Source organism: Bombus fervidus, chromosome 18, assembly GCF_041682495.2.
Source record: "Bombus fervidus isolate BK054 chromosome 18, iyBomFerv1, whole genome shotgun sequence".
NCBI classification, from domain to species: domain Eukaryota; kingdom Metazoa; phylum Arthropoda; class Insecta; order Hymenoptera; family Apidae; genus Bombus; species Bombus fervidus.
The window spans coordinates 3,052,777-3,078,006 of record NC_091534.1 but is presented as its reverse complement, the minus strand read 5'-3'; the positions used below and the strand labels follow the sequence as shown (position 1 = coordinate 3,078,006).

The 25,230-nt window shown below is 40.5% G+C and overlaps 1 protein-coding gene across 1 annotated transcript in view; it reads right to left on the bottom strand.

Annotated features, from left to right (window-relative positions):
- Window positions 1-4,919: 4,919 nt before the first annotated feature.
- Window positions 4,920-25,230, bottom strand: part of LOC139996361 (fatty acyl-CoA reductase 1-like) — a 40,217-nt gene continuing 19,906 nt past the window's right edge. Inside the window, exons 6-7 of the mRNA XM_072020697.1 lie at window positions 12,300-12,483; window positions 4,920-5,045 (exon numbers count right to left, since the gene is read on the bottom strand). Coding sequence (XP_071876798.1) covers window positions 12,396-12,483 — 88 coding nt within the window. The 3' untranslated portion in view covers window positions 4,920-5,045; window positions 12,300-12,395. The remainder of the gene's footprint in view (window positions 5,046-12,299; window positions 12,484-25,230) is intronic.

Sequence of the window (25,230 nt, the reverse complement as noted above, 5' to 3'; positions counted from 1 at the left end):
TCGTCTTGAACTTTAAGGTGAAAGTCAAGGTGCGGGTATTTTCTTTACAGTTCTTCACCGATTCGTATATGTAGAATGACGCTATGATGCTCGCGACAAATCATTTTCGAACACCAGGTACATTTTCAAAAGATGTAGCGAAATTAGTCCTTAATTATTATTTTCACTATTAAACTATTTAACCATTATACTATTGATATTATATGATTATACTATTATACCATTACTCTTATGTATTAGGTTTACTCAGAATTGAAAAATTCTTTGATATTTCGACATAAATAATATAGCATGCAATTTAAAAGTAAGAAGAAGTTGGCTTTTAAATCTTCAAATCGCCACGACCTACATAAAAAGAGTACATGCACCACATAATGTGGCGTTTCAAGTTATACAAATCATGCAGAAACACATTTTTTCATACGACACATACTTTACATGTTATTAGAAATATTCGAATTGCGTAGACCATCCTGTACATTGATATTTTGAATTCTCTGTACAGTAATTCGCGGATGCTCGTGTTCAGCCAACTCGCTGTTTATCGAATGTTTCTCAGTATATTGCAAGATATTTAATGTTTCGTATAACATACTTTGCAATAGTTACTCACTTATTATAATACGACTTATTATCGCAACAGTTTCTTTTACGCGGATACATATTCGACTATGTATCAGTTACGACCTCTCGGGTCTCCAATTAAGACTCTATAGATCTATTGCCGGAACTGTTTTTATTTAATAATTTCTCAATTTTTCTTAATGATCTTATCTGAATTATCTTAATCTTTTTGATCTTCTCGAGAAACAATTCTGATCGGTTTCTATATGTAAATTGTATTACAATTTAAATAGTAGGACAGTCCATAAATTTGGCTGTCGAGACCTTTCTTTTTAATATTTTTAAGGTTTAAGCCAATACTCCCTATCTTTTTGCGTACTCCCGCACAAAATATTTTATTTATCCAGTAACACATCTTCAATTCTGGCTAGGAAATTGTTATTTAACACATCATTTGTTATCGACTAATGTAGATTAAAATCGATTATTCACTTAACTCGAAACCCGCACTCGCGAAAATATATGAGAATAGCAGCAATGTAATGTGTACGCTTAAATGTTACTACAGTTAATTGTTACTACAGCTAAATGTTACCTATCTATGAAATGTTACTAGAAGTATAATTGAACGAAAACACGAAGCGATTTGGTTGTCGTCGAAGAAGTTTAAATTTGCCCTCGTAATAAGGAGAAGACGATCGCTGAAAAAGCAAGCCACGCCTTCTTGCCTAACGAATTTATGTCTCTGCGCGATCCCAAAGCAACGATGTAAGCAACCACACCCGGTACAAACATAGCTTTTTTGTTTCTTAAATAACTGATATACTGGTTTATGCTTACCTGGAACTTAATTACAATTGTAGCGGCACATGAGGTAGAGGACAAATCATGTTGTTGTTTTGCCTCAGAGTATCAAGATCATTAAGATACACGTAATGTAATAATAAATAAATTCCGGGCAACACAATGTCAGCGCTACATGCAACCGTCGAACGAAGACGATTTCAATTTTTCCGACTCTCCCCTGACCAATATAAATAAACTGACGCAACCGAAAAGAGTTCAGTTACAACCAGTTATCTATCAGTTATTAATCAGTGTCTACGAGTATCTACGAGTATCTATCGAGGATCTATCGAGTATTTATCAGCGATCTTATTTGGCGACTTATACACGGTACGAGCGTCTCAGCCAATCTTACCCGTATATTAAATTATTTATTTATTTTAAATATATTCGACGGTTTCAACAACGAGCAATCTCGTCTAATAAATCTCACGATCAAACATCCTCTACACAAGTCCTCTACACAATGCAATTTTTTGTAATTTAAAATTATTGTAGCGACAGTCGACAGGAAAGAACTTTCTAACGGCCTTGTTGACACAAAGTATACAATCATTGACAGACTATTTTCGACAGATCGACGAAACATAAGCAAGGTCGCGACGAAGCGTGTATGCCGACAGGCCTAATGAGCCACCGATATTCCTACGGTCCTTCCGCCAAATAGTTGGAACGCGTGTGTAGTGGGGATATTGAGAGGCGACAAAAAAGAAACGAAATGGATCAAGAGGACAGTTGAGTTGTGACCGAGAAGGTAAATTGATTAGTCGAAACCGAGAATCGTACGTAAATAGTTGAAAACAGGAATCGTGAATAAATTATCGCCCGCACAAGTCGCGTGTCTAGACCTGTAAGGAAGTCGTTAAACGTGTTAATGATATTCCATACTGTTAATCAATACGCCTAGTATTTCTTTGGCACTCTACACGGCCTACTAAATCACCTCATTACATTCAGCTGAAAGAGTTATCAGCGAAAAACAGTTAAATTGTTGGCATTCTTATAAATATCGGGTCCTTTTTTATATTTCGTTCAGCAATTTTTATTTTTAACGTATTAAAAATTTTCTTCTACACCGTACATGAAAATTTCTTAACGATCGCATTCCATAAATTGACCGCTAGTATCCAATTTTGGATCATCCTTTCGTAAATACAGCAAATGTAAAAATGAGGAACGAGGGAAGCAATTAAGATGTAATAAGAAACATCGCAGAATTCACACTTAGACAGAGCAGTCTAAAAAAAATACAAATTAATTTAAAACTCTACTGCAATACCCTAGTCCGTTCGAACTAATAGGCAGAGGACGAAAGTCCTTTTCCTTTTCCCGGTGATTTGTTCCGGCGATGACGTAATTATTTATAAATTGCAGAAATTAAAAAATTAATTTTTATATTTTTTATTTCATTGTTGTAACGTTGTTATAGTACGATTGTTGCGATTCTTATTATCAAAGCAATGATCAAAATGACACTTAAGATATAACATTCTGAGATGACAGTGAATACTGATATTAAATCTGTCGTCTAGAGATGCGTTCGACTCCCTATCATTCCAATATAAACAACTTTCGTTATTTGCCGCCAAGTTCGAAGAGATTCAGACACTACAGTACGACGGCTAAATTAATTATTATCATTTAAAACTGATCTGTCTAAATATGAATCCCGTGAGGTGTCTTATTGTATCTCAATTGACTTACTTCTTCTTTATTTACGTTACATACAATAATTATTGTAACATTTTTATTTTTTCTTCATTATACTTTAAATATTCTTCTTTGATAGCAATATACATTGAAATTAATATTCAATTTTTTATGTTATTTTATTTCTAGCGTCCCCACTCATCAGTATGCGATCTCGTGGGTAGGACTCGTACGCGACTAGAATAATCCCAAACTTAGAAACTTTTCGTACATTAAAATTATTTTACAAATATATTTGAAACAGTTTATTTTCGTATTCTAAGTTATTTCGTTTAATTAGGGTATATTGCGCTTGCCTAGGCGTTGACACGCGTCTGTTCTAGGTTGAGCTATCCACACTGTCGCCCGCACTACACGTAAAATAGATGCAAATATTTACACCTTGCATGGCACGAGCGAACTATCACTTGCGTGCGCTAGGTGTCGTAGGCACGTGACAATCCTTACACAGGTTATTATGCGACAGTTAATATTGTCGATTGGAATGATAGTTTTGAATAAAATTTTGTGTTCATAATTTTCCACACGTGATTATCGATTGTCGAAATGGTATTTATGGGCCTATAGTGTTTGACTACATTTATACAATTTTGAGGTACCGTTTCTATATGGCAGGTGCGCGTGGTTCACCGAGCTCCAGTAACCGAGTGGCATCCGCGAGGTCCTCCTCACACTTCCCATTTCCAGACACATGAAGCACTCTATGGGTTTCCGACCGATGGCTGCAATCCTTACAGTTGACCACCCGAGGGCAATCATGCCCTCCCGAACAAGTCTCTGCGCCATCGCCAATGGACACGCGTCCATGCAGACCCAAGGCCATTTTTCGAGGTCCAGATATCATCTATTGGTGATAAGGTGCAGCCACTCGTACCATGGCCAATGATATTGTCAATGGGATACGGTACTTTTGACGAGGACTCCTCGGGATCACATTCTCGTACTGCCAGTGGTTCCACATTTCCGCACTCAATCCGAAGGATTGGAAGGACAAATGAGGTAGGATTAGAGGAAAAAGAAAGGACGAGCTGCGACACCAGCTCCGAGCAGAAACTCCCTCCCAGCCCCGTGGTCAGGACTCGTCCTGTCGCAGTTTCGGCGGGATATTAACCAGCGAAAACGCTCCGCTACCTTACTCGGGAAAGGTAGACTCTTACGCTCGCGTTGCCTTCCTGAAATATCCACGCCCAGAAACTCACGTCGAACTCAAAAATAGGAATGTGAGAAAGGCAACTGGATAGGGAAAGGATTTGGGATAGCCACTGTTCCGTTAGCTCCTGGCAAGCCAGAGTTTACCAGGCCTTACCGAATTGGTCGAGGAATTGGCGCTTGGCACTGGTGGCCGTGAGGAGTGCAATGGCACACCAGCAACTTAGAGGTCCAAATATCAATAACGATCTAGGTGATTACTAAGGTCCTATCATTTATGAATTCTTTCGTTCTAATTTTAGGTTACTTGAATATATTTTGTTTGTACTTATATTGTTTTTGGTTCAAGGAGAAAAAAGTAACGCTCAAATAATCAGTACACAACGCATAATGTTATCCATAGTAAAATTATTATACCGGATATTTTGATGACCTGATGTATCCAGTACAACTTGAAATAACCGAAAATTTATGTATTTAAATTAGTACATATTTTTGTATATGAAGATACTTTTATACGCACGTTGATAACCGTTGTCAGGCTGTTGACTTAAAGTCTTGTTTCAGAATAAATTTTCTAATTCCCATCAGGTAAATTGCGACATACTTATCCCAATCCATATCCTCTAAATCTAGTTTGATCATATCGCTCGTTCAACATTTTTACCTTCCTCGCCAAGTTGGAAAAGTTATTCCTTTGGAAAGTCCATTCGTGCGTGGTGAAAACTGCTACCGATGTGAATACCTTAATGCCATTTTTGAAAAGTTTCATCATTCTGAAATATCATTTTTGACTATTATTATAGATGAAGACAGAGATTATCCCCGAAAGATTGTTCTTGTTGTTCAAAAATCGATTGAATACTCACTGTTACGTCGCGTGAGTCAGTACCTGCGACGTCCCTCATGGTCAGGCCTCCGAGGCCCGCACCTCGTCACACTGACCTGCAATAAACCCAAGGAACCACCATAGCCCACATCTGTTAGCAATAAAATTGTATTCTTTATACATATTTGGTCTATGAGTGGCCCCAAAAAAGGATCCTTGGGTTTATTGCATGCTCACGCTCATTACGGAGAAAGCGGAGGTTTGCCCAGCGAGATAGCCGGTTTTTCCCAAAGACATAAACACCCGTGAGTCATATTTGCCGAGGACTGTTCCCTCGTATTTGATTTATTAACATTGGTAATATCCAATGGGCATCGCGGATCGTTACCCTCACTTTTCTACCGAAAAGCGTAAATAACGAATCCGCGTTCCTAGTTCAGAAGGGCACACCCTCACCGAGCTTTCCTCCATAAGTGATATGCGACAAAAGTCAGTCAAGTTCTTGCCTCTCTAACAACCACGTCTAGCAACCTTCGAGTTCATCCACACGCTTTCCAAACACGGTCTGTAATCCAGTATAAATAAATACATATATAATATAACTGTGAAGTCCAGTTATATTCCAACCCAATCACCCTTTATTCTCCCACAAGAAATAAGGGGATCGTCCAATTCGTGGTGTCGATTCGTGCAATCGTAGCGGGAATTTACGACTCCCGTTGACGCGCTATAACGCGACTGTCTCCCCGCGACTGGACGAAAATACATGGTCCTTCGAGCCGGATTACAAACCAGTGCAAACGGATTACGTGCCAGTGGAAAGATCACTTATCAGTGAACACAGTTCCACGTGAAAACAACTCCATCACACGAGTGACCGTCGGAAGAAGAGCGCCTTCCTCGCTGATCACACGCGCGATCTCACGCCGCCCAGCGACGAGCAACTATTCACACCAGCGTCCATTGCATATCAACCAGGTGAGCTCACTGAATGGATTCAGACTCCACCAGGTCTCAATCCGAACGTATCACTAAGTTGCGCCGAAGACGAGGCGTCTTACTCGGCCGATTGAAACACGTGGATCGTCAGATCGATGAATGCGAGCAAGATGGCGACATCGATGAAGGCTTTATCACGTCTTGCCGTCAAACTGTCGACGAACTCGGCAGCAAGATAAACAATATCCAAGATGAGCTAGTCGAACTAGAGGATCCAGAGACTGAACGTGCCGAAACTACACAACACGAACTCATTCGCATTCGTGGACGAATCACGAAACTCGTGAAGCATTCACAGTCCGCAACCCATCCGGCACCAGCAAAACGCGACTCAGAAACCAATTCAGAGCTAATCGCCATCAAACTGCCAGAGATCCATTTGCCCACGTTCGATGGCACCATCGAAGAATGGAATTCCTTTCACGACACATTTGTATCCACCATAGATCGCAATGAGAAACTGACACCGGTTCAGAAATATCACTATCTGCGATCGTCCGTGACTGGCAAAGCAGCAAGAAGCTTACAATCGCTGGATATCACCGAGTCCAACTATGCCATCGCACTTAACACGCTTCGAGAAAAATTTGATTGCCACCGTCGGGTATGCCTGCGTCATTGGCATCTGATCCGTGACTATCCCAAGATATCGAAGGAAACACCAGATGCCATAGAGGATTTGCTTGAGACGGTACAAATTAATCTCAAGGCCTTAGAAAAATTAGGAGAGCCGGTCGCGTCGAATGTCGTATTGATCGATCTGATCACAATGAAGTTACCTTCTTCCACTGTAAGTAAGTGGCACCATACATTACCCGACAAAAAGATGCCCTCGTATACGCATCTAATAGAGTTTCTAACCGCACGGGCAAACGGTGACCAACCTAGTAATAAACCAAAGAAAATAAAAGAGTCGTCTTATCAACGCCCCAGACATCAATACGACTCGTCCCGAGGACAAACTTTTACCACCACCAAGAGGACGGGGACGTGTCGCATATGTCGAGGACCTCATGACATAAAGAATTGTCAACTCTTCAAGGCAAAACCCGCAAAGACACGCGTTGCACTGATAAAAGAAGCATCATTATGCACAAATTGCCTAGGCAAGGGACACACCATTACCCAATGCTCCGCCGGATCATGCCGTATATGTCGACGACGACACCATACTCTTCTCCACAGAGATGACATTCAAGTCAGTGGTAAGGTTGCAAACTCGCGATCATCTTGCAGTAGGTCACCGAGCGACCGATCCTTAAGTGAACGATCATCAAGTAGTAGATCACCGAGCGATCGAAGCTTAAGCGAACGATCATCAAACAGTCGATCGTCGAGCGATCGATCCTCTAGCAATCATTCATCGAACGGACGGTCCAATAAAGGCCGATCTCCAAATGGGTCACCGACACCTCGCTCTACCCACCGTTCAAAACGTACTATCGAGCCAAAGCAAAAATCTTCTCATCACCACAAGACACGCTCGTCACGACCTAACTCCATCGAATCGCACGGTTCAGCCAAAGAACAGCGATCCAAGAGGAAGTGACTAAAAACAGCAATAGGAACAGCGAACGAGGCACTAGATATATCTCCAAAGGCCCCCCAAAATCATGATCTGTTAGTTACCGCCCAGATCAACATCTTGAATCACAGGGCACATCCTATCCGAGCTAGGGCGTTACTGGACACCGGCTCTAGCATGAATTTCATGACTGAAGAATTCGCCCGCTCACTTTACCTCAAACAAAGGAGATGTTCGGTGCCAATCGGAACCCTAGATAATTGGACTACCATTGCGAAGTGACAAATCACGGCCACCCTTACTTCTGTAATGGCACATACTCAAGTACAATGAACTTTTTAGTAATACCCACTATATCGCCATCAATTCCGGACCAATCCACCGATCGATCGCTAATCAAAATACCTCGAAATCTAAGATTAGCTGATCCAGAATTCCATAAGTCACGCCCGATCGAAGTATTATTGAGCGCCGGACCAACTTTAGCATCACTATGCATCGGGCAAATCAAGCTAGGTCAAGCAAATCACTCCGAGTTATGTTTACAAAAAACTCGATTCGGTTGGGTCATCGGGGGGAGCCCAACCGCACAAGTGGCTACCTGCTCCTTTCATGCTAATACCACTGATTTGCAAGCAGATCTAGCACGTTTCTGGGAACTCGATGAAGGACCCTCCATCGCTCATTTGTCGGAATCAGAAAAAACATGTGAGGAGCATTTCCGTAATCACGCACAAAGGAAGGGCGATACGTCGTCGCCCTACCATTCAATGAGAGACTCGCTTCACTAGGAACATCGAAAGCCGTAGCCATGAATCGACTTACCTCGCTGCATCGTCGATTCCAACGCGATAAGCAATACGAAATAGCTTATCGCTCAGTCATCCGAGAGTATCTGGACCTGGGACACATGAGCAAGGTCACATCCACCAGTTCCTTAGATAAAGCATACTATTTGCCGCATCACGGCGTGATCAAGGAATCTAGCGATACCACTAAACTTCGGGTCGTGTTCGACGGCTCAGCACCCAGCACGACCGGAATTTCCTTAAATGACACTCTTCATACCGGTCCAAAGCTACAAGAGGATTTAGTCAGCATTCTGTTGAGATTTCGATCTCATCAATATGTCCTCACTGGTGACATCGAAAAGATGTACCGTCAAATCCTAGTGAGACCAGCGGATCGGAATTATCAGCATATTCTGTAGAGCAATCACAAAGGCGACGTCGAAACATATCGGCTCAATACCGTAACCTTCGGGTTATCGGCAGCACCGTACCTTGCCATACGGTGTCTGAAACAATTAGCAGATGACGAGGGCCATCGATTCCCACGCGCATCATCGATTTTAAGACGAGATTTCTACGTTGATGATGCCCTCACCGGAGCTGATACAAAGGAAGAAGTAGTATCTATAAGAAAGGAATTAACCAAACTACTGCGATCTGCCGGGTTGAATATAAGAGAGTGGGCGTCCAACGATCAAGACATACTACACGGATTATCTGAAATTGACAAAAATCGAAAACTGCAATTAGGTGAGTCTCCAACTCTGAAAACTCTTGGGGTTTTTTGGGATTCGCACGACGATGCTATCCTCTATTCGGTTGAATCCAAAATCAGCATATCACATATCACCAAGCGATCAATCAGTTCTGTGATTGCCAGAATATACGATCCGCTTGGATTGTTAGCGCCAGTAATAGTTCGAGCAAAAATTCTGCTCCAACGAGTATGGGCATTGAAGGTGGACTGGGACGAATCACTTCCATCAGATCTACATTCAGAATGGAAGCGATATTATTCACAATTATCATTATTAAACAACATTCGATTTCCCCGAAAGGCCATCATCAAGGCTTTCGTTAATATTGAACTTCACGGCTTCTGTGACGCCAGCGAGAAAGCATACGGAGCTTGTGTATACGTTCGCACGACCAATGGTGACGGAATCATCCAGACCACACTACTAACGGCGCGATCCAAAGTAGCCCCACTCAAAACTCAAACCATACCAAGGCTCGAGTTAAGCGGAGCACTACTCCTTACCTCGTTGATGTCCGTGGTAAAAAATTCATTAACGACAAGAATTTCACGAACCGTTTATTGGACGGACTCATCTATTGTGCTGCAGTGGATCAAATCCTCAGCACATACCCTAAAGACCTTCGTGGCAAACCGGGTATCAGAAATTCAAAGTAAAACCAACATCAACGACTGGCGACATGTGCCCACCAACAGCAATCCAGCAGATTTGATCTCCCGAGGTCAATCTCCTAAGGAGTTTTTAAAGCAGGATCTCTGGAAAACCGGACCGGAGTGGCTGAATCAGACCGAAGAGAGTTGGCCAAATTGGAGCCCTATAATGGCGGACGACATACCAGAACAGAAGGAGACCATCTGTTTAATGAGCAACACGATCGAACCTTCCCTTTTAGATCGATACTCTTCCTGGTCGAAACTCATCAGAGTCGTCGCTCGATGTCTTCGTTGGAAAAACAAACAAAATCGAGGGACACCGCTGACAGTAGATGAAATCAATTCATCCCACAGCAAGGTGATACACTTGATACAGAGTACCCATTTTTCAAGTGAAATTAGTCAGCTCCAGAAGAATCGGACCAACGAGGTCGGAGGGAAACTTCAAGGCTTAAATCCCTTCATCGACAAGAAAGGGATACTACGAGTCGGAGGAAGACTCAGAAACTCATCCATTCCCTTCGACCGAAAACACCAAATCATTTTACCGAAGGCCCCGATAAGCAAAATCATAATTCTTCACGAGCACACGAAGAATCATCACGCGGGCATGCAATCGACTTTATACGCTGTGAGACAACGCTATTGGCCTGTCGATGGTCGCAGTCAAGTATGGCGAACCATCAAAGAGTGCGTACGATGTTGCCGATCTAATCCACCTCCAGTAGAATACCTGATGGGAGATCTCCCAGAGGCGCGCATTACCGAGTCACGGCCTTTTACCAACGTCGGGACAGATTACTGCGGTCCCTTCTATGTCAAAGAAAGAAGACATCGCAATCGCAGCAAGGTCAAGGTTTACGTCGCCATCTTCATATGTCTAGCCACCAAAGCTGTACATATCGAATTGGTAAGTGACCTCACCACCGACGCTTTCCTAGCAGCTTTACGACGGTTTATATCCCGGCGAGGACATTGCGCGACAATACTCTCGGACAACGGCACCAACTTCGTCGGGGCTAACAGAGAATTGAAAGATCTCCAGGCCCTCTTCCAGTCAACCAAGCACAAAGAGGACACACAGAAATTTCTAACTGATAGACAAATACAATGGCGTTTTAATCCGCCCAACTACCACACTTCGGGGGTTTGTGGGAAGCTGCGGTAAAATCGTTCAAACGCCATCTCATCCGCGTCGTCGGCACGGATGTCTTAACGTACTAACATCTCAACACACTGGTCATTGAGATAGAAGCCATTCTGAACTCCCGTCCCATCACCCCAATTTCTTCCGATCCTAATGACCCACCTGTCATCACTCCTGGTCATTTTTTGATAGGAGAAGCCTTAACCACTCTAGGCGAAAGAGATTTCAAAGACGCTCCACCAAACCAATTATCCAGCTGGCAGCGGATCGTCCAGCTAAAACAACATTTTTGGAGCCGATGGCATCGCGAATATATCACTGAGTTAACCAAACGCAACAAATGGACCAAAGGCACTCATAGTATTCGCGAAGGCACCATCGTCCTAATCAGAGAGGGCAACATTCCTTCGATGCAGTGGCCCTTAGGCCGCGTAATCAAGACACATCCCGGAGCAGATGGGATAATCCGCACAGTCACAATTAAGACAGCCAACAACACCCTGGACCGCGGCGTCAAACGATTGGTTCCCCTGCCTTGTCAACCAGATACATAACCTTCAAGAATCTTGATCAGTATCCGATCAACGGGGGGAGTATGTTACGTCGCGTGAGTCAGTACCTGCGACGTCCCTCATGGTCAGGCCTCAGAGGCCCGCACCTCGTCACACTGACCTGCAATAAACCCAAGGAACCACCATAGCCCTCATCTGTTAGCAATAAAATTGTATTCTTTATACATATTTGGTCTATGAGTGGTCCCAAAAAAGGATCCTTGGGTTTATTGCATGCTCACACTCATTACGGAGAAAGCGGAGGTTTGCCCAGCGAGATAGCCGGTTTTTCCCAAAGACATAAACACCCGTGAGTCATATTTGCCGAGGACTGTTCCCTCGTATTTGATTTATTAACATTGGTAATATCCAATGGGCATCGCGGATCGTTACCCTCACTTTTCTACCGAAAAGCGTAAATAACGAATCCGCGTTCCTAGTTCAGAAGGGCACACCCTCACCGAGCTTTCCTCCATAAGTGATATGCGACAACAGTCAGTCAAGTTCTTGCCTCTCTAACAACCACGTCTAGCAACCTTCGGGTTCATCCACACGCTTTCCAAACACGGTCTGTAATCCAGTATAAATAAATACATATATAATATAACTGTGAAGTCCAGTTATATTCCAACCCAATCACCCTTTATTCTCCCACAAGAAATAAGGGGATCGTCCAATTCGTGGTGTCGATTCGTGCAATCGTAGCGGGAATTTACGACTCCCGTTGACGCGCTATAACGCGACTGTCTCCCCGCGACTGGACGAAAATACACTCACATTGATTTACTACCTCGAAGTCTTAAAAAGATATTACGACGAGCGGAGACAAAACATACGGAATTACACTCCGAACGTTGTAAATATATCTATTAGCTACGGCTGAACAACCGGGTACCATAGTGTATCGTTCAGTAGCATTTCTATGCTACATTTTACCATAGCATCTACCATCGGACCCCACCTTGTCAATTGAAACACTTACATTATTATTGATTACTAGAATTATACTTAAAGCAAAGTTCATCATACGAGTATCTCGGGAAATATTATGGTATTGAAATAAATATTCTATTGTATCGCTATTTTTCTAAACTAAACTTCAATAATCTGAATTTTTTGAGATACTATAACAATCGAATTACATTAGTTGATAAAAACTCGTAATAAATATTACTTAAAGGGGCATGCGTTACTCGTGCAGTTGTAAACTTTAACTTCACGATCACGATGTAGCGTAACATGCCATGCAGTACAAATTATCATATCGACTACAAAATCGACAGGCACTATATCCATCTCTCCTACTCCACATCACTGTTACACATCCTCTGCTGATTAGTAGAAAGGTACCTGGTAACATTAAATTGGTTTACAAATTATTTGTGATTTTTGATTACCAGAAATGTAGCACTAAATAGATTGGTAAGAATTCTCGTAATTGTGAGCAAAAACATGAACTATAATAATGATGATCTAGTCATTTATCCTCTCACAAACAAATCAATTAAGCCCACTCTTAGGAAATGTAAGGAGTATTGAACAATTACTATTGGAAAAGATCTATGAAAATACCTGTTAATGCATACGGTTAAGATATACGGGCTGATATAATAAAGACTGTTTGCCAATCTAAAGGGCTTTAGTTAACCAGATCCTAAGATTTGTAACGGTTCCTCAGGCTATCTGAACATACACTGCGAATGATGCGTCGGCATCTGGCGACCATCTCACCCAAAGAATGGGGTCTGTGTGTGGCCGCTGGAATGTTTCATTGTCAAGTGCCGGTACGGCCAATTCTTTAAAGGAAAGCTATATAACTTCATATCTCTGTTAGGTGGAACGTTCATCCCGTGGCCGTGGCTACACTCGGCGACCGGTCGTCGCCTCGAGCCCAAGCTCATTGTCTCAAGTTTCGAATGGCTGTGTTTGGGTTATTTCGTGAATGCTATTGAGGTTTTTCCAAGTAATTCCAACGGGTGGCCCCGTTGTCCTTTCATCTCCGACATATATATATATATAAGTGTATATATATGTGAAGAGAGATGAATGTGAGAAGAGATGTGAGATGAAAGGACACCGGGCCCTCCCCGTTGGAATTACTTGGAAAACCCCAATACTGCAGCATTTACAAAATAACCCAACACAAACGTTCGAAACTTGAGATAATGAGCTTAGGCTCGAGGCGACAACTGGTCGCTGAGCGTAGCCGCGGTCACGGGATGAACGTTCCACCTAACAGAGATATGGAGTTGCATAGCTCTCCTTTAAAGAATTGGCCGTATCGACACTTAACAGTAAACATTCCAACGGCCCCCATGGCTTGCCACACACAGACCCCATTCTTCGGGCACGATGATCGCCAGATGTCGATGCATCATTCATAGTATATGTTCAGCTAGCCTGAGGACCCGCTACAAATCTTAGGATTTAGTTAACTAAGGTCCTTCAAATTGACAAACGGTCTTTACTTTATCAGCCCGTAAATCTGTCACTTATTGCGGGAAGATACGGGAGATCTGCTTTCCTCACGTACGACGCTTCCCGCTAGGAACTCTCTCTCAAGGGCGACTAGCATCCTTTTCTAACCGCCAACATAGAGATTAACCAATTAACAGCAACGTCCATTTCCCTCACCCTTCGAGCGGAGGCTTTCCTCGACGAATCCGATGATTTCCCATCATAGTTTTCCTCTGCAGCGTTATTGTGACGGAAAGTCATTCCTTTCTTACAATTTCATTAGCTAGTTACCCAGTGATTGTACGATCAGTGGATAATCCACGTCTCAATAAAGAGTTAGTCAAGCGATCCTTGTATCGCGAGGAGTAAGTCGAGTCGGACTTAGACTTTGGAGCAAAGTGTATCTGTTATCTCATTGACCATGGATTCGTCATATCGAACCTAAAGTCATTATTATTAGCGTGTAGTTACCGTGGCCACTTGTCCATCTTGTAACATCTATACCTGTGTTAGTAAACGCTACCTCGATTGTGCGACAACGACGAATAATCCAGGTGAAGATTCATAACACGCCCCTAACCCAAGTCCTAACGATAACCTGACATATATATATTGTTTTGTATATATGTGTAATTTGTTTTTATATTATCATGCTTATGTATGTTATGTTGCATTTTATTCTACGTCATTTAGTTTCGTAATTTGTTTCCTGCTTGATCTTTACAATACCAAAACTTTTATAGCACAAGTTTTTGTGTTATAGAGATTTGATACATTTATATATAGCATATAAGTAAAGAAATCAACTAACAGCAATTTTGTAACAATACTGAACATAAAGCCCTTTTAACTCACAAATGTCTATGAAACGATGTTTATATTGTCATTCGAAGAGATATTTTGACGCAGTATCTAAGTAATTAAAAAGTATAATTATAAGCAATGTAATAAATATAACAAGAGAAATATATTTTATGAGGATGTAGAGTATTTTGCTTAAATTTAATAAAATAATTGCGTAAATACATACTCTTTCTACTACCATTTCATGGTTTCTTTTAGATATTTCAGTTTATTTACAAATACAAGGGATCCTAAAATGTAAAATGCCTAAAATATCTTGCATGGTTAATAGTGTCATCGCGGAGCATATTTTCAATTTTCATAAACGCGAGAATCGAAGCAAGTCCTAACAATAATTTATGAAAGACCGTCCCTAAACTCAATTTTTGAGAAAAATTAACCGATGTCTCACACAACTATCACGCGAAGGCGAATGTTCCGATTACTTCTATTAACTGGTTGTAAATTATTAAAAAATCAAAATAATGAACCATTTCACTGTGTAGAATGAAATGTAAAATACAAATATATTGAGCACTAACCATTGCGCTATTGTCACACACTCAAGAAAACCATCCGCTTAGTAACCAGATAGACCGAACACCCTGCATGCCGCATCTGTTGAAACAATAGACTAACGAGACCCCCTCCAAAGGGACTAGGTCCTTGGTAGAGGGACCTTCCCAAACCAGCGTAAAAACAGTCTGTCGTAGCATTTCGAAGCTATCTGTTGTAACCGTCACTCTGTTGGATTTCTGCAATAAATCTAATCTTTGCGTAACAAGTTCTATTTCCTTCACCCTATTCGTGAAAGAATCATATCGTTCGTGCCGCGGCGCGAGGACATCATCGGCGATCTGTTAATTTCGCGATCTTTTGTGTCTCTGACGTGACAAATTGGCGATCCTGCCAGGATCCATTCATCGCATCAAGAGGAAACTTCAAAGGGAAGTCTACGGATTTTACAGCGAAGGACCACGGTCACCTCTTTGATCAAAAGAAGGATCTACGAAGAATTTCGGTAAGTTGGCTTTCGCATATTATCGAAATCCTAAACCCGAAATACGTTCCGAAGATAGTGACTCTTCCGAAAATATCGCGTCTATCAAGATGAATCCAACAGACATGAGTACGGCAAAGCAGAGTGAATTAATTATGACTATACTCGAACAACTTCAGAATCTGACTCACGAGTTCAGAAACTTTAAAAGTAATACGGATCAAAGTATTAACAATATAAAAGAATTCGCGGAAACTTGTGATAGAAGTCGGGTCAAAGAAATACGAGGCCTTGCAAAAGCTATGGAACTAAGGTACGACACCGAAACTGACCAACCGCTCACGAGCACGCCTTTAGCAACCGGTGTTGACCAAATGACAGACGACGAAACCGACGAACCAAATGTTTCACGAAGACAACGAAGTAATCACGTTACGACTAGACAAAGAAACGACCACAACGAAGACCAAGGGCTTGACGCAGACAAGGCCATACAAACTATCGAGACACTACGGGGTCGAGATGACGTAGGCGTTGAAGATTTCATCTCATCGGTCCGCAAAGCAAGAGCCAGATGTAAGGCAAGTGACAGAGAGCTATTATTAGACCTTATATTGATCCAAAGAAGTACCGATGATGCAAAAAGAAATATACGGTATCTAAAAATTGACTCGTTCGAAAACTTGTATTCATGCTTGAGACAACATGTGTTAACACCAACAACTATCAGCAATTGTAGGGACAAACTAAAGAATTTAAAACAAGGGGCAACAGAAAGTGTACAATCTTTCAATTCTAGATTCCGACAACAGCTCAATGAACTGAATTACGCAGTTCAAAACGAAAATCGTACACCAACCGAACGACGCATAGCTATAGATATTGAAGAACGCGAGGCGCTTAAAACATATTTACTCAACCTACGACATGAAATAGGACAGATGGTAGTGGTTAGCGACCCGAAAAATCTGAATCTTGCCCAACAACTAGCCGCTGATAGAGAACAATGTCTACGGGAAGCGAATCGTGTCGCCAACCGCCCAAGGAACCAATCTTACAACACCATACCAGCACCCAAGCAAAATATTACCGATCCACGACTGCAAACTTTTGCTCGGTCATCTGGCCGACCATTAGACCATTTTTTTTTTTTTTTGCTCTTTCAGAGAAGGATTGTCTAGTTTTACGCGCGTACTGTTCGGACCTGAGCCTGATGTACCTTTTTTGGCTGAGGGGTCCGTCTGGTTCGGTGGTTCACGGTCGACTGGGCGGTAGCCACTGCGCTGCCGTCGAGTGTCAATTGCCGTTTGGTGTCAAGTGGTGGTATTTGCTGTCGAGTGCCGCCACAGCTCTACTGTATACAAGGTGTTTGATTGCAGATTTTTCAAGCTAAAGTAGAATGAAAACCGAGAAAAAAAAATTGCGCTTTGTTTTTTACACGAATACGTCTATATCGTCGTTTGTTTTTAGACGAATTGAGACTGATGTTGTATGATTGATGATTTCCCTAAAGTGTTGCCCGTTGGTGAGTTGGTTGTGAATAAAGCCATTAGGCAGATGTTACGACCGTTCGCGGAGAGACGCGATCGCGAGGAGGCACGCAAACTGGAGTCATAAATTCCCGTTACCATTAAACAATCGACGCCACGAACTGATCGATCCCTTTATTTCTGTTACGATGATAGGGGTGGTTAGATTGAGTTTACACTGTGTTAATACGTGTATAATAGCGTTTATTCCAGCAGCTTTGTAAAGATGAACAGTTTCACTGATGCGTCGGTACAAGATAAGTAAGAAACCCGTCACAGACGGTTTGGCTACTCTAATGACGAGAAAGAAGTAGTACTTTGATTTAAGGGTAGAACCCGTTACAGACTTGTTGACTGTTCTAATGACGAAAAGAAAGTAGTACGAAAGTGATGATGCTGTGTCGGAGGAGAGCTAGTGAAGGGTGTGTCTAGCGCTCGGGACCATCGGATTTGATAATGACATTTTTGGTCGGGAAAGTGAGGGTAGTAGACATTGTTTCTGATTGGCTATTAAGACTGTTGGTGGACTAGGAAGGGTCTTAGCCGCCCAACTATAGAAAGTTGGTAGTAGGAAGCATCGCACGTGAGAAAAAGTAACTTTCCCATGTTTTCCCGTAACAAACCATAAACCTTAGAATACGCTTCAGTAAAAAGATCTTTGTTCGATCTGAAAGACTTTAGCTAAAATTTTCTGATACTTATGGTCGGTCCTTGAGAATCTTGAGGGTACGCAATAAGGATGTGCGGACATCCGCTTGCCATCCTGCCCGCTGTGTGCGGCCTGGTCTAGGTAGAGAGAAAGAGAGTGTTAGATTTGAAATAATTGTTGAGTTAATTATTGCTATTACGGATGAAGAATCTGAAGACAGTTGCACAGAAGATTTGATTTGGACATATCTTGGCGAGATGTTTTTGGTTATGAAGAAGTCTAATAAGTCAGGTAGTTTGTTATTGTCAGTGGGTCACTAAGTGGATTCGTTTGTACTAAGGTAGTTAAGTCTGTTGGTGTCTATACTGTTCAGTAGATTTTTACCTCTTGCTGTAATAAGTCTGCTGCCCCAATGGGTATGTTTGGCGTTGTAATCTCCTCCTGCTATGAATTTATTGCCGAAGTCTTCGAGGAAGTTATCGAAGTCTCCTTTAGAGACAGAGTGTCTAGGAGGACAGTATACTGTTGAAGTGGTGATTGCACCATGCCAATCTTCTATTGCTACGTTTGTGGCTTGGAGGTATTCCTTCTGGAATGGTGGAAGCTCATAATGTTTTATGCTGGTTTTTATGATAATTCCGGTGCCGCCGTGGGCTTCTCCGCTGGAGTGTTGGGTATGATAGAAGTTATAACCATTTATTTTAAGTCATTTTTATCGGTGAAGTGAGTTTCAGTTATGAGCATTACGTCAATTTGTTGTTGTTTTAAGAAGAATTCTAGTTCTCTGCATAACCTCCTCGCAGTAGGTGCGGACAGCGTTAAACTCCTGGGGCCCTCAGAGCTTGGCCTCAACGACCGCTTCCGGAGCTAACCTCTCGCCGATGTCGAGCTGCAGGACGCGCCGCGGTTCCGCCCGCGCTGGACAAAACTCTAGGGTGTGCTGCGCCGTGTCCTCCTGTTCCCCGCAGTGGTGACAGTTGGACGTCACCTCCCGCCCGATCTTCAGCAGGTACTCACCGAAGACCCCGTGTCCGGTGAGCATGTGTCGTCCTGAAGGTGAGCGGAACCCCGCCTTGATCTCTCCAAGCCTTCCAATTGGGAAGCACGGCGCGGACGGCTCGGTGTGGCCGCCTGGCGTCCTCCTCCGTCAGCTGGGAGCGCCACCGCTCCACCAATCTACATAGATGCCCAGATAATAGACCCCCTCATCGAACTGCTAAACATCACGACAGGCAAAGAAAACTACAACATCAAACAACTAAAACGGGACCAGGTAAAAATGTTAACCAACACCCCAGAAACCTACAGAAAAGTGGTAAAAAGTGCTAACCAACACCCCAGAAACTTACAGAAAAGTGGTAAAAATGCTAAAAGGAAAAAACGCCGGGTACCATACTTACCAGCTTAAAACTGATAAAAGTTACAAAGCAGTAATCAGAGGATTACACCCAAAGGCAAATACAAGTAACATATGTGAGGAACTAGCCAAAATCGGACATCAGGTAAGATCACTAAATAACATAACCAGATATGACACTAAACAACCACTACCGCTATTTCTAATAGAACTTGAACCTAAAAACAACAACAAGGAAATTTTCAAAAAAAATTCTGAACACAATAATTACAGTTGAACCACCCAGACACAAAAAAGACATATCACAATGTATGCGGTGTCAACAATATGGTGTCAACACATACAAAAAACTACTGCGACAGAAACCCGGTGTGTGACAAATGCGCAGAAAAACATCTAACAATAAACAACTGCCCATACACGGGAAAAATAAATGATGTAAATGGCTACAATTGCAGTGGAAACCACCTAGCTAGCTACAAAGGCTGTACAGTCAGAAAACAACTTCAATGTAAACTGTCTCCACCGCTTCGAAGCAGGACATACAATAACTATCACACACAACAGGACAGCGCAGAAACTGAGACATCAACAAACGTACAGCACGTAATGAATATCAACCACAATAATACCAACACCTCTAGTAGCCGAAGCTACGCGCAAGTAACCAAACAAATAACACCCTTAGACAACCAAAACCAGAGCAATAACATTAACGACGCTACAGAAATCAAAGAACTACTAAAGCAATCCATCAAAAACACTGAAATGCTAACAAAAAAGATAAGCGAACAAAATGCAGTCCTCAGACAGCAAACGCAACAAATCACAGCCATGTTGCAACTACTTACAAACATGTTAAGCAAAAAATAAAAATGGACATGCTTAAAATAGTAGCCTGGAACTCTAACGGCCTACAACAAAGGGTCCTAGAAACTAAAACATTCCTGTATCACAACATCGATATATTATTCGTATCAGAAACGCACTTCACTACAAAAAGTTACATAAAAATACCGCACTACACCATATATGATACCAAGCATCCCTCAGGAAAAGCACACGGAGGGACCGCAGTAATAATAAGAAACGACATTAAACATCACCTACACAGCCAAGTTAGTAAAGAATATTTACAAGCAACCACCGTTACTGTACAATCTAGCAGCAATCATTTACAGTTGTCAGCAGTATATGTACCACCGAGACACAAAATTACACACAAATGTGGCAAGAGTACTTTCAACAATTAGGCGACAAGTATATCGCAGCGGGAGACTACAACTCCAAGCACACACTATGAGGATCAAGAATCACTACACCTCGAGGTAGAGCCCTGGTAAAATACATAAAAAAAAAAAAAAAAAAAAATAACCTCAATCTATTATCCACAGGAAGACCGACATACTGGCCGACAGACCTGAGCAAAATCCCTGACCTACTTGAGTTTGCAGTTACAAAGGGACTAAATGGAAATAAAATAAATATAGCACTCAGCCTCGAGCTTAGCTCCGACCATACACCCATAATAATTACATACAGAAACAAGCCAATACTTTACAACAACTCAGAGACACTATGCAATAAATCCACCAAATGGCAAACATTCAAAGAAATAATAATCAACTGCAACATCCCACTGAAAACACCTGAACACATCGAACAAGCAGTAACAACACGTACAAAAACTATACAAGAAGCAGCAAGGGCAACCACTTTACCTGAATCAACCATTAGACAAACAAAAATAATTCCGCCAGACATCCTCGAAAAAATTAGAGAAAAAAGAAAAGCGAAAGCAAAATGGCAAAAACGCAGAACAAGAGAAAACATAAAACACCTAAACAAACTTGCAAAGGAAATAAAAAACAAAATAAAAGAACACAATAACAACGAGTTCACAAAGTTCATATAGTCACTATCTGCACTCGAGAACTACAACTACTCACTATGAAAAGCCACAAAAAAAATAAAGAAGACAATAAAATTAGCCGCAGCAATCAGAAAAGCAGACAACACATGGGCAAGAAGCAACGAAGAGCAAGCTGAAGAATTTTCCAACCACCTATGCAACACATTTACACCACATAACATCAATAACAGCAACCTCAATTGTCATACGGACGAGGATGCGCCAACCACTAGTTCCGCAACTGACAAGCAATACACCATACCTAAAAGAACAACATAAGAAATTAGAAACATAATGGAAAAAACAAAAAACAATAAAACACCAGGAATCGATCTAATCAATGGTAAAATCTTGAAAAACCTTCCTCCAAAAGCGATAAGACTTATAACAGTAATTCACAACGCAATAATAAGAATAGGCTACTTTCCTAAACCATGGAAAATAGACCAGATCATAATGTTACCTAAACCAGGCAAAGATCCACACCAAACATCATCCTATAGACCAATTTCACTACTTCCCGCGCTCTTCACAATACTAGAAAAAGTAATATACGCCCGATTAAAAACAATAATAGACAAGGAAAAATTAATACCAGACCACCAATTCGGATTCAGAAACAAACATTCCACTATAGAGCACATGCACAGGCTTGTCAACGAAATAATAACAACATTAGAAAACAAACAATATTGCACTCTTCAAGGACATAGAAAAAGCTTTCGATAAAATAAACCACGAAAGACTACTACAAACAATCAAGAAACAATTCCCGGAGCAAATATACCAATTAATAAAATCATATCTAAGCAACAGAACCTTCGTAATAAAAATCAAAGACACATACTCAGAAGTCAAAGACATCAAGGCAGGGGTCCCGCAAGGAAGCGTCTTAGGACCAATACTATACACACTCTACACGGCCAACATACCAACAACTACAAATAGCAAAATACTGACAATTGCGGACGACACAGCTGGACTAGCCAGGCACACTAACCCAGTAACAGCAGTCGCAATATTACAAAAACATATCACAAAAATAGAAAAGTGGCTACACGCTAAACAAATCAAAGCTAACCCTAATAAATGCAACCATATCACATTCACACTACGAAAACAGATACCACCAAACATCTTCCTGAATGGCACGCAAATAATACAAACTAGGCAAGTCAAATACCTAGGACTACACATAGATACACAACTCACATGGAAACAGCATATCAAATCAATAATAGACAAAATACAGACAGCAAGGAGATAAATGCACTGGCTAACAAATCGAAAATCCAAATTAAGCACCGGAAACAAATTAAGAATATACAAAACAATCATAAAACCAATCTGGACCTACGGAATCCCGCTATGGGGAACAACAGCAATGAGCTATATAACCAAAATTCAAACAATGCAAGCAAAAATACTCAGAACCATAGTAAACGCCCCATGGTACGTTAGAAACGAGGACATTCGGAAAGACCTGGGAATACCAACGGTCAAAGAGGAGATTAACAGACTTGCAAGTAGGTACAGAGAAACAACAGCAACGCACCCGAACCGGCTGGCAGCGGAAACGATCAACACAACAAGCATTGAAAGAAGATTAAAAAGGAAACACCTAACAGATCTCATAAAGAACATAACCTAGCAAACACGAAGATGGTACCCCACTGGGGGTAACTACCCACATGCTATATTTTTATTTTTTATATTTTTTTATTCACTAAGATATAAAATTTTACCAAATGTCCTTCTGGACAAATTGCAAAAATTCAAATAAATAAATAAAAAAAAAAAGAAAGAAAAAGCTAAACCAAAGATTTCAAATAAAGGAAGGCGTGTTAAGAAAACCGTAATATCGTTTATTGTATTTGCGTCGGGAAATAACTGTATCAACTGAAATACAAACTACAGAATATTCTGTCATAAAGTAAGCGCAATAAAGTGCAACGCAGTTAAAGTAGAATAAAATTAAAGTGTAATATACAAGTATAGTTCTAGTAATTGCGGTCTATCAACAACTTTTTAATTTACTTTTTCAATTTCACTTTGTTCGAAAATGCTCCTTTCTCGACGATCCTTCGGTATCCCATGCAATCGTAGATTTTAATTAGCATTAACGACAGAAGCATCGATCTTCAATGAATAATTAATGAGAGATTATTACTGGACATCCACGTTTGTAACACTTAAAGACTGCGATCTGACGTCAGAGAAGAAGTGGGACGCCCTAGTTTTGCTAAGACTGATTATTTTATTAACCAATCTGACGTGTTACAAAATTATACTAGCTGGCATATATCTTGTAACAATGCATCGCGTAAATAACGATTGCTAACTAATTCGATACGTTAAAAATTTGCTGAAAATTTGTATCTTATCAGGAATTTTAATTCGCAATTCTTTGTACGTTATCATTAATCATTGCAATTATTTTCACATGCAATTAGTGTAAAACTAGATTAGTTATTCGGAATATTTATTCTGGACTTAAATATATAATTACATATATAAACAATGTTCGTATTGTAACACTGTAACGTAAAAACTTTGTCTTTATTTTTGTGAAAAAGATCATTGAAATATTATATGCATAGTGTGAAATATAAATACGTATATATTCATTAAACTATTTTATTTTCGTGGTACATGTTTCATTTTGGTATGTTTTATAAAAATATTTTGAATTAATGTAATTTTTTATATTCTACAAAGTAATATCATAATTAGCAAAAATAGCTGTTCTTCTCAAACAAAATAAGATTGAAAACATTAAAAAAACAGATATCTACAGATATATATACATTATTATTATTATATACTTATTATATATGTAATAAATATAAATATGTAAATACATAAAATATAGATTTCATTTCTAAACAAAACATTTCTAAAGTTTCGATATTTTTTATTTCAACTTTAACCCTTTGGTGAAGACTCGTAAGCGATTATTTAAAGTATTTCTTGCAAATATAACCATGCGACCTTGTACAGTAAACACTGCGAACATTACCTCAAAACATTGAGATTCTTGAATTACTCTTTAAGCCGTACATCGACTGTGCAGCGGGGGCAATTGTATCGTCCATCGCCTTTTATAGTCTTCGTTGAATCATTTCACTTTGTTACGTAACTTTTCGTTTCATTTATATCTTTCAACAAATACATCGTTGTGCAATTATATTTCAGTGAAATAACCAGTATTGAATATACGATACACGAATTCTCCACGATCATTTTATGAAACCGAGAGAGATAAAGAAATTCACGGCTTTACAACATAAAACAAATTAAAATACACATTCTATAATTTAAAATATATTACATTAAAATTCCTTTTTTAAAATCTGTATCGATGTTTAACATTTTTTCAAGAAATAGATGTCATTTGCTCTAATTATACCGAATAATCAGAATTCTATCATTTCGGAAAACATCAAATTTTCTCTTTTTGAGGTCTATACGTTTGTATAAAGCTTTATCGAAATATATTGCCCTGTATCTCTCTACTACTACTCGACAATATATATCCATATGTATCCATTTTATGTAACTATGAATCTTCAACGTTTTCTATAATAAAAAAGCAAGTGCAAATTAGTCATCGTGTTATCGTTCAGGCTATCTTGTTCTTCTTCCAAGAAATCTGAAAATCCGTGTGGACGTATACAAAACAGGATGCAAATCCTGCTACGGGTAGAGCTTTAGATATCTCAGAGTTCACGAAATTGTTATAAATCTGTTTCAGGGATATAGAATGCACGTTGTCTACCAAAACGCGTATGTTACAGGTTGGAAAGTTTGTAAAGTGGTAAATGTGCACAGCACGTTTACCTCTGATATCACAGAGTAATATTAGATGATGTAATCATTCAAATAGATATGTCACTTTTACGCTTCTTGTATGACTTGAGACAGTTGAGACACACGATGAAATTTAATGGTGCAGGCATAC